The sequence below is a fragment of the Schizosaccharomyces japonicus genome, assembly GCF_000149845.2.
Source record: "Schizosaccharomyces japonicus yFS275 unplaced genomic scaffold supercont5.2, whole genome shotgun sequence".
Lineage (NCBI taxonomy): Eukaryota > Fungi > Ascomycota > Schizosaccharomycetes > Schizosaccharomycetales > Schizosaccharomycetaceae > Schizosaccharomyces > Schizosaccharomyces japonicus.
The window spans coordinates 1747296-1758032 of record NW_011627861.1 but is presented as its reverse complement, the minus strand read 5'-3'; the positions used below and the strand labels follow the sequence as shown (position 1 = coordinate 1758032).

Sequence of the window (10737 nt, the reverse complement as noted above, 5' to 3'; positions counted from 1 at the left end):
GTGAGACGATGAAAAGGAATACAGAGAGTTGGTAATTTTCCTATATGATAACAAAAGAGTTCAGAATTGTTGTTCAAGTGGAGAAAAAACCCTAAGAGTGCACATGTATAGTGTGTAAAAGTTCACGTTTTGGAAATTACTTGTTTGCGCGACTGAGACGTTTTCTCTTCAAGTTTTTATCGCGAGACTTGCCCCTCTCCAGCTTCAATTCAGTGGTCTCGTCGTGCTCCTCATCGACAATTTCAGTCACCATTGCACGCTGACGTTCTGTTTGTTTCTTGCGCCGACGATAAGCAGGTCGATTGATCGGTGATAGCCCCTCAAATAGAACGCTGTCGCTTCTCTTTCCTAAAGTAGCAACATAGGAGAACGGTAGGTAACCGTGTTGAATGACCAGAAAGTCTCCATAATTGCGCTCAATGAGCATACTGAAATTATCCTCATCCACGAGTGGATTGACTTCGTGTTTGTATACCCATTCGAACTCATCCATCGTCACAAATAGAAATGTGGAAGGAGGTAGGAGTTAATAAAGTAGTTAGACTCGTTAAACTTGACATTTCCCGGACACGTAAACAAACCGAACTACAGTTTCGTAAACAAACACATCCGAAGGAATGACAAAGCTAAATGGAATAGAAATATCTTAAAAACGTCATAAGGCTAAGCTTAACAACCGTATTTTTCCAAGTTCTCACAAAGCCGTTCCAAATTCTTAGCATAAATTCCAGCTTTTGTATGATCGTGGAAGGTAACAATGCCATTCACCTGATCTATATGAGCATTTAGACGCTGGTCCTTAATCATATCAATAAGTGTGTACTGTAGTGCCGCTGGTGAGACACACAGATGTTTCGCAAATACCGGTATGCTTGCTCGTAAATAATTCCTTGAGTATAGTGCAATATTAAGTTCTAAGAATACATTCTTTTGGGCGAGCATAATGTCCTGCACAAAAGTAACTTGGTGCGCGGCGAGACAGGGAAGCAGACGAGTTGCATCTTTACGGTCCAGGATTTCATACCGAGCACACTTTTTTAGCATTGGATAGATGTCCGTAGTTTTTGAGAGGGGATGTACATACAGTTTTAGCAAGAGATCCGCCAACTCAGTTGTCGGTTGGGACAAAAATATACAGATGGCAGTCATACGAACGCATTCAGACACAATCGGGTCCTGTAATCGTGACTCGTAGTCGAGGACTTTTGAGTAATTTAATGCAGCATCTCCATACTGATGGGTTTCATCAAGTGTGCGAGCATTGCAGAAGAGAAAATCAGTAACTAACTGCTCGTTTTTTTCTCGATTCAGGTATTGTATAGACGTCCGTAAAAGCATCGCTGCCTTATCATACTGTTTCGTCTTCATATAATTATCTGCTATACGAAGGCGAACAAGCAAAATTTGTTCATTCTCATCATCTTTGACCATTACATTCTCTACCTCTTTCAAAAATGGAATAGCTGCCTCATACTGGCCTTGCTCTTCCTCAATAGAGGCCAATTGAAGACAGCAATTCACATATACATTACGACGAACATCAGATAGATTTTGAATACGTTCATGAAAGTGCAGCAACAGGCTTTTTCTTTTGTCAAGCTCTTTCGTCTCGCCAAAATAGGTCAACAGTACTTCTTGCTGGGATACGCTTTCCTTATACCGTTCAGGCGATAAATAATATGAAATACACTCAAACAAATCCGATAACCGAGAAGAAACATCGACTCCTTTCAGCAATATATCAAGCTGTTCAGCCGTTAAGTTGACTAAAGACGCCATTTTGCAGAACACCTCGTACACGCTTTACTAGTAGCAGTTGGTCTTCTCCCAAAAGGATCCAGTAGAGAAGCCGCGAATAAAAAGCCGCTCAAGGCAGATTGACAAATACAGAACAAACCAACTTAATCACGATAAAACCCTATGTAGAACTTGTACTGAGACCCACTACTCCGTTACGAACAAATGCCACCTCACACCGAACTATTAGAACAAACAAAAGTATTTATAATCCTAACATTACCCTGTCTTATACGCCTTAAGCGCCCAAGAATTTGCTTGATTGTACATTTTTCGCCAGCAAATAAATGCTTGTGTTGCTCAAATTACCGTCCTTGTTAGTAAGGACGCAAATAACATACACATTAGCGATAAAAGAAAACACAAGCAGAATTTAAATAATTCCAAACACCTTCTTCAGTTGGATGATAAGCTGCCACTCCTCACGTGAAACCTCATTTCTGAATGCTGGATCTTTGAGCGCATCAATACTGCGTCTCGAAATGTGAGAATACAACATATCCTTCTCATCCACTTGACGACCAAACAAAATCTGTGAGCCATTAGACTCAAGCTTAACGGCAACACCAGCACCAGCTTGACCCTTCTTGACCTTCTCAACAGGCTTGTGATTAGATTCAATACTTGCGACAGTGCCAAGTTCAACCACTTGGTTTTCACCATCGGGGCCAGGCTTGACTGCAACAATAGGCGTTCCGGTACGAAGAATACCCTCAACAACATCGACACCAAGAATAATGGGATCACGCTTGTTGAAAGCGGCAACAGTTCTGAGGACACAAGGGAAAACTGCAACACCCTTACCCTCCTCACGTTTCTTCTCCATGAGTTGCTTCTGATGTGCGGTGAAAGCATCAAACAAGTGATAAATAATGTTAGCAGAGAAAATCTTGATGCCCATTTGCTCAGCAAGCTCCTCGGCATCCTTGTCAATCTTGACATCGAAACACAACATGATAGCGTATTCAGGTGCCTTCTCAAGCATGGTAGCACTGCGCATAATATCCTTTTTGTACACAGGACCAACACTAACCGAGGAAACTGGAATCTCCATTTGCTTCAAGAACTCAAGCAAAGCCTCCAAGGAACCCAAAGTAGATGCCTGGACGGAAACACCGACACCAGATGTGTCGATGCGTCCCAAAAGATCCTCCAAATCTTCCATAATCTCGTCAGCAAGTTCCTCCTCATCATCGTCAGGACCAACAACGAGGAGACGCGAACCAGCAACAGCCTTATCCAAATCGTTAGCACAGATTTTAACACCCATAGCAGCCTTAATTTCCTTGTGATGGACATAAGCAGATTTAATACGCATTTCCTTCAACGGTTGAGGAGTCAACAGGGCACGGACTGTGGTGATGATAGGACCAGACATACCGCAAAGGATAATGCGGTCACCCTCCCTCAAAACACCGTTGGACAAGACGACATCGACAGTGGCACCCAGACCCTCAATGACCTTAACCTCGAGAACCGTACACTCCAATTTAGAGAGGTACTTGAGGTTTTCGGACATACGAGATTGGGTAAGCGTAATGAGCAGCTTGAGAAGATCGGGAACACCCTCACCAGACACGGCAGAAGTAGGAACGAGAGATACGTAGCGACCCATGTTCTTATTCTCGTAATAAAGCGCAGCGTTAAGACCTTGCTCATTAAGTTGCAAGATGACACTCTTCACACGATCTTGGAACTCGCGTTGAATAGCCTTCTTCTGCTTCTTCAAAGAATCTTGGAATGCGTTGTCTTTGATAGAGTGCCATCCGTAGAGACGGTCAACCTTGTTCAAAGCGACAATAAACGGAGTTTTACGTTCACGCAACAGACGAATACTTTCGATTGTTTGAGGCTCCAGACCGTGCATGATATCGATAACAAGAATAGCAATGTTACAAAGGGAAGAACCACGAGAACGAAGGTTTGTGAAGGACTCGTGACCAGGAGTATCAATGATCAATAAACCGGGAATCTGGTAATCAATTTTACTTTCTTTCTCCATAACCTTGACCTTCTCCTTAAGGGCATCAATAGGGAAGTAAGTAGCACCAATTTGTTGAGTAATACCACCAGCTTCACCTTCCTGAACATTACTGCGTCTCAAGTTATCAAGCAACTTGGTCTTACCAGTATCGACGTGACCAAGAATACAGCAAATGGGGGAACGCATGTTAGAGCTAGAGACGTTGGAATCAGTGTTTCCTTCAGCCTCTGGAATGGCATCCACGTCATTCTTCGTCTCCTTCTTTCCGTCCTTGGCTTTAGCCTTGGAATCCTCAGAAGACTTCGAATCTTCAGTGGGTTTCTCCTCCTCTTGGAGTTGCTCTTCCCAGGAAGCAGGTTCAGGCTCATCCAAAGCAGCCTCCCAGCTGTCGAACATAGCCTCATCCTCAGCGGCCTTTTCTTCCTCCTTCAACTTTGAAGGGACGGGAGAAGCTGGGGTTTCGGAAGGAGTTTGTGCCTCAGTTGTAGTAGGTGTTAAGATAACAGAAGATGAGGCAGAAGATGCATTACTCTTCCCAGAGCGTTTACGGTTGTCATAAACTGGTTTCTTCTTCTTTTTCTCCTTCTTCTCACCCTCAGCCTTTTCGGCAAGACCAGCGACGACATAACCGGCTTCAAGCATTTGTTTTTTCCGCCGTTCGGCCAGAGCCATGGCTTCTTTCTGCTTCTTGGTAAGATATTTACCTTGAGCCTTTAACTCTTCCTTCTTTCTTTTTTCCTTTTCTTTCTTTCTTTGCTTGGCCTCTTCCTTTTTGCGTTCCTCTTCCTCGAGACGGCGTTGCTCTTCAGCAATGCGACGCTCCTCCTCCTCCTTCTCTCGCTTCAGTTCTTCCTCGCGAGCACGTTGTTGCTCGAGCATCTTCTGCAGAGCTGCAACATTGGGACCCTTTCTCTTTCCTTTGCCGGTTTTGACGGGGGCTTCCTTAGGAGTGGCAGACTCCTCTGTAGCAGAACTGTCCAAAGGCGACGATGTTCCGGTGACGGGAGTTTGAGAAGAAGGAGTGCCCTTTTTGGCGGCTTGTTGCTGCTTTTTACGAAGCTTTTCGCGCTCTTTACGTTCACGTTCCTTTTCCTTCTTCGACTTAATACGAATTTCAGGAACAGCAACATCAACCTCCTCCTCAACAGGCTCAACAACCTTGTTGGCCTTCTTCTTCTTGTTCTTCTTAGGCTTGATAGGGGCGAATTCATCCTCTGAGATTACACCGGCAGTGAGTTCAACGGGACCAGTTTTCACGGGTTCCTCGGGCTCTTCAAGCTCCTCCTCGACGGGAGGAGAAGGAGTGTTCTTCTTTCCTTTCTTGCCCTTCTTTTTCTTAGAAGGAGCCGTCTCAGTCAAGTCCAACTTCTCCATCTTCTCCTCAACCTCCTCTTCTACGGGTTCAGGTTCCTTATAAGCATTTTGACCGCTAATATCGGTACCGAGGTCGTCTTCCCAGTCGGCATAAGCGTTTTTTTTCCCTTTTTTACCCATTTTATCCCTCCGGAGAGTGGTTGGTAGTGTCTGTGTTGTTTGGTACTGTGGTGCCTTAACTGCCGACCACGAGGTAAGGGTACGGCAATTATGGCGCTCCCGGTATAGAAGCAGGCAAAAACAGGATTGTTGACTTAACAAGTATATAAATGGTATATATATATAAAAATAGTATATGAATATTGTAATGCTTAACCGGAAATGATAATGGAACAGTCTTCATTTGCTTTGAAATTGAAGGATTTCTGTAGTAGATTCTAATATAAATGCTGATTAGACAAAAAAGTGTTAACAAAAGATGAAACAAAATGAATCGTAACAACAAATGACAGTCATTTTAAAGGTGTTTGTTATACAGTGACACTCGGGAATGAATGGAGGCCGCATAGTCACTGGAAACCGGGCGCTCAAGTTCCTCAATAAAAACAGAAGCACGGGTACTGTCATCATTTTTTATAATGAAGGTTTGGATGGTTCGCAGCCGTCCCGTAATCCAAGAGGCCAGAATCTTTCCACGCTGCTTTCCACGAAGACGAGAACGAGGAAAGCTTCCTTTTGCTGTGAAAGCGACGACATCAACAACGATTTGGTGCTCATTCAGTATGCTGTTGACGATGACTGGTACAATGGCAGCTAGATGGTCCTGACCTATAACCTCAACGACAACGATGACAGCACCTGCAGACTGAAAAACGGCACACCCATTAGGAGTGATGCGAAGATGCGAACGTTCCACAGTATCTTCAATATCACAAGGGAAATGACTAAGACCATTCACTTCAAACGTTTCACCAATTTCACCTAATACATACAGCAGCTGCATGTCTACCAAAGGTCCGTCGTTGCCCATTTGTTCGCTAGTAATCTGTAGGAAGCCAAAATCACCTGTGCGAACATAAGTCGAGTCACCTAACAAGCCGTCTTTAATTCGTGCTCCAAAACGTTCCAAATCGGTGGGCTCTTTCGATTCAAAAAACGAGAGTGCATTCGCCATAGAGCGTACCCATATTTCACCGTACTCACCCGCATGACACAGTTCTTGCGTGTCTGGGTTAACAATGGCTATTTGGGTAGACACGGGCACCATTCCAAAGTCTAATAAGGGAAGAGAGTATACTTTATTCTTTGATTCACAAATCTGGATGAGTCCATGTCGAAGGGCACGTAAGTCAACACACAGCTGCTGGGGAGCATTACCCATATAAGATCGTGTCGAAACAACAGGATTAAGAGGGTGACTGTATACTGGGCTAAATGCGTAGGGACTCATACCATGGCTAGCCAAGAAAGTTTGAAGCTCTTGCAAATAGCCAGCATTAGTCCTGGTTGAATGGGGAACCATTAAGTTTTTGAGCTCAGACAGTGGTGGCCAGCGAGCATTAGAAACAGACCGTGCATGCTCAATGGTCTGCAACGTTGCGTACGTATCCTTAATTTTATATTTAGAAATGGTTTGGAACAGTAATAAAGGGTTCGTCGCAAAGTCCACAGGAGACAAGAGATATGTAGTTGAGCCCAGAAATGTGCCTAGCAAAACAGTATGAATGAAACCGATACCGTTCATGCTTCGAACATGACCTAACACTGGCTTTGAGTGGTTCAGTTGATATGTCTCCTTGTGAATCTGACACATTTCCAAGATAGCAGTATGATTGTATGAAGCCAACGTGATGCGATGGTCAGGAGAATTATATGCCCAAACGAGTGCTGGGAAAGCAGGATTGAGGGCAATAGGCGGAACATCAAAACCACACTCACGGCAACTCTTGCTTTGCTTGTTAATTTTTGATGTGAGTATAAAAGGGGGGAGATTAACATGGGCGGCTGTTGCTGATTGTCGCAAATGTTGACTAACATTTTTGCTTCGTACAATGGTGTCTGCATCCGTGTTCAACAAAACTGCTGTCACCTTGTACCGTTTAATTAGATGGAGTAAGGCCGGAACGTCCTCTGACAGACGGAACGCATCAAGAGGAGGAACAGGAATTGGTATTAGACCGAGATAGAAGCAGGCGTAAACAGCATAAATGAAATCTTCAGAATGCGTGTACATTAAAAGAACGACTTTACCAATTCGTAAGAATTTACGTTTGGTTAGGTAGCGTGCGACAGTTGCAATCTTTACATCAAACTTTCGCCAAGAAATTGCTTTTCCCTCTCGTCCCTTTCCATCAATAGGCACATACACAATGTCATCGGGTGTCGAATTTACTCGAACTTGCAGAAGCTGTACAATGCTTTGGAAGTTAGAAATGTCGGTCTTCGTCCTACGATCATATGACAGTGGTTTTCCAATGAAGCCGCTGTATTGCAATTCTTGATCACATAGCATGGCCTTTCGTGTATTGCTTGCGAAATCCGACCAGATGCCAAAGATAGCATCCTCACCCACAGGCAAATTGTAAACTGCTCGCTCTACTGCAAACTTCACATACACGAACGGTAGGGTTCCACGCTCGTAAGCCTTGCGGCACATCATGTTTCCAATTTCACGGCGACCATTTTTTGTCACACGAGGCAATGTGTAGGGTGCACAAATCAGAACACAGTACACACGAACTTGGTGGTATTCTAAAAGATATTCGATACATTCGCAAGTTAGGACATCCAACATCGTATAATCGAGTGCCATTTGACTGCCCGAAGAATCAGTGGCAACATTCGCAACTTGGCTTTCTAAAAGAACGACAGGCAAATGCTCATTGTTGATATAAATGTCAAAAGCCGAGCAATCAAAAACTTTTGAGACTTTTCTCATGATGGTATTTACGAGATGCGACGTGTAATGATGAAAGAAAATAGTGTCCTGTTTTCCATCATCTACCCATTCAACCTTTTGCTGTAAACGGTCTTCGTACAAACCCAAAACATGAACTTTACCCTTATGAATAAATCCCAACAGACCCGTTCGAAGGAATTCCTGATTTGAAGGCACAGGCTGAAGAGTATCACTAGAGATGTAGTATGTGCGAGCATGGAAAATAGCTTCTGTTTGTTTTGGCAATCCGAAAAAACCACCAGATAAAGAAGGAGAATCGACCCAAATCTCACCGACGATATTAGGTAAGCAAAGGATTTGGGTTTCTGGATCAACAATAGCCAACGTGGCATCGGCAAAAGGATACCAAAAAGCGCCAACACGAATGGTGCCCGGAAGCTTTGATTGTCGTCTTGATTTTTCGTCTTCCGCGATGATAACAACTTCGTTAAGTTTCAAAGGATCCTTTTCCAGCAAAACTTCTGCAATCTCATTCTCGTGCGTTCGAGGCATTCGTGAAGCTTTGGGGAACAGAAACTCTTCACCGCCAATCCAATCCTTCATTGATATGATCATTCCTCCGTGTTCTGGTAAACACAAAAGGGGAACAATTGTTGATCGCGCTTTTTGGTTGCCTAACGGTTTAAGCCAACGATCAGCAACAATTTCCTGAAACTCGCAGTCTACGTTTAGGCAGTCAACCATACACATGCGCAACGCACCAAGGTCTACAGGATGTTTCTTTGAAAAGCCGAGGGTGGCTTTTGGATCGTTTTGATAGTTGTAGGCAATGGTTTTCAAACCGGCATAGTCTGTTAACATAACCGAACAGCGATAGCGTGTAGCCAAATTTGCCCATAAACCTGGAATAAAAACGGCAGATTGAGGACACCATACTGTAGTGTAACCCATATACAATGAGTTCAACACGCCAGAAATTAGACCCACTGATTGGCGCAAGTCCAAGTAGGTAAGGAAAATATCTGACTGCTCTACGGATTCGCGATCGTAACCCATTGTTGTTGGCTTCGTAGTTTCGGCAGGCGGAGCAGAGGCATGCACAGCGCCTAGACTGAGCATCTGGTGCATGATTGTACGATGAGAGATAACGACGCCGTGAAGTTCGCCGATGGGTGAACGAGAAAACTCAATGTATGCAAGGTCCGGAAGTTGTAATGGAGCAAAAGTTTCATTCTTTTTTAAATGCAGTCCACCAAACTCGTTTGTTTTCCACCATTCCACGCCCTTTGGCCAGTGCAGCTTTTTTGTAGTCAAGTCTCGCTGGAAAGCCTTCAGGTTGGCGTCCGTTGTTAAAGCTCGTTTCGCACCAGTAGTTTTTAAGATAAATGTAAGCTCATTGTAATCGTCGAAACGGTTAATGGGCACAGCAACGACACCAGCAATAAGGCATCCAAACAATGAGACAACAAAGTCGATAATTTCAGAATCCCGGTACATGAGAGCAACACGATCACTGCGGAAAAGACCGCTTTTGTCGCGAATGACTTGGGCCACTTTCTCTGCTCGAGAAGCAATTTTTTCCCAAGTACTGGAAGCAAACTCCTTTCCTTTATTATCAAGAATGATGAAGGCCGCCTTTTTTCCATGCTTAGCTCCGCGATACCGTAGGACGGATGCAATGTTTGTGAACTGTTTCATCTCGACCTTGGGATCCAGAGGATCCATAACAGGGAAAGGAATATCTCTTGGTTCTAATGGATATTGCTGCTTTCCAGCATACTGGGCCCATTGTTGGTTGACGAGCTGTTCCTCAGCATTGCATACACTGCCAAAATTGCTTTCATCGAATATATTAGCAACGTCTGTACGCTTCGTTGAAGTAGACTTTCGCAGTTGTGGGACTGGTTCCTGTATTGTAGACAGCACTGATGCTCGTTTTAACATGGCTGCATCTGAGCTTGATGATGATGACCGCTCGTGTGCATTGTAGAATAATGGTTGTGCTGAATTTTCCGGTAAGACCTGACTTTGCCTTTTGCTCATCTCAAATGCCTCCCACTGGTCATGTAAGGCTAGTTTTTTCTTCTGATAGCCTTTTTCCGTGAGTAAACCATTTTGAAATTCGAGTTGCAAGTCCTGAAGCTTTTGCCGGAGTTCTTCAGATACATGCTCTGGGATACTCATATTAAGATTTCATTGACATCCGCACTTTCTTTCCAGCATCAACAATTCAGAAACGGATTCCTCTGACCGACCAAACGTGGTATTTTTCTCTAATTTTTGGGTGTGAAGGTCCCGTCGGAAAGTGGAGAATGCGGTGCACTAGTTGCTGTTACCAGAACTCTTACCTCCATAAAAAAGTAGAAGCCAGTTTTTAGGAAACAAAAGGGTTTAGCATTAAAAGTAGATAAATTAGTTACCGAAATAAGTGATGTTTGGTAATTTAAAGTTTAGCGAATCGTCCTTCTTTTTGTTTTTTTTTTTATTTTAATAAACAGCATTTGGTAATCTGAATTAGTAACATTTCGCGATTTTAAGTGGGTTTTATTTATATTTATATTTTTAAATTTTATTGTTTTTTTTTTTATTATTTTGTTTTTTTATTTTATTTTTTATTAATTAAATCTGATTTGACGGGTCCACAGTTTGAGACAATTTGGAGTAATTTTTACTTGAACAATGTTATATGTCTTGCGGAATAGGCATTATTAATTGTTGAATTTTTATTTAATTTTTATTCTAT

The 10737-nt window shown here is 43.2% G+C and overlaps 4 protein-coding genes across 4 annotated transcripts; all 4 read right to left on the bottom strand.

Annotated features, from left to right (window-relative positions):
* Positions 1 to 136: 136 nt before the first annotated feature.
* On the bottom strand, positions 137 to 493 carry SJAG_05307 (hypothetical protein; the record flags this gene model as incomplete). The annotated part of the gene is made up of 1 exon (XM_002174833.1): positions 137 to 493. One exon carries the CDS (start codon positions 491 to 493, stop codon positions 137 to 139), a length of 357 nt encoding a protein of 118 aa, XP_002174869.1.
* Positions 494 to 669: 176 nt separating this feature from the next.
* SJAG_03733 (COP9/signalosome complex subunit Csn4) lies at positions 670 to 1779 on the bottom strand (the record flags this gene model as incomplete). Its single annotated transcript, XM_002174832.1, has 1 exon — positions 670 to 1779. One exon carries the CDS (start codon positions 1777 to 1779, stop codon positions 670 to 672), a length of 1110 nt encoding a protein of 369 aa, XP_002174868.1.
* Positions 1780 to 1897: 118 nt separating this feature from the next.
* SJAG_03732 (translation initiation factor IF2) lies at positions 1898 to 5361 on the bottom strand. Its single transcript, XM_002174831.2, has one exon. It carries the CDS (start codon positions 5273 to 5275, stop codon positions 2171 to 2173), a length of 3105 nt encoding a protein of 1034 aa, XP_002174867.1. The 5' UTR covers positions 5276 to 5361; the 3' UTR covers positions 1898 to 2170.
* On the bottom strand, positions 5300 to 10523 carry SJAG_03731 (AMP binding enzyme). Its single transcript, XM_002174830.2, has one exon. The coding sequence runs from the start codon at positions 10176 to 10178 to the stop codon at positions 5613 to 5615; it is 4566 nt and encodes a 1521-aa protein (XP_002174866.1). The 5' UTR covers positions 10179 to 10523; the 3' UTR covers positions 5300 to 5612.
* Positions 10524 to 10737: the final 214 nt, after the last annotated feature.

Bases quoted from the DNA above. Each gene is read 5' to 3' on its own strand.
- SJAG_03732 (XM_002174831.2), bottom strand. From the start codon at position 5,275: ATGGGTAAAAAAGGGAAAAAAAACGCTTATGCCGACTGGGAAGACGAC.
- SJAG_03731 (XM_002174830.2), bottom strand. From the start codon at position 10,178: ATGAGTATCCCAGAGCATGTATCTGAAGAACTCCGGCAAAAGCTTCAG.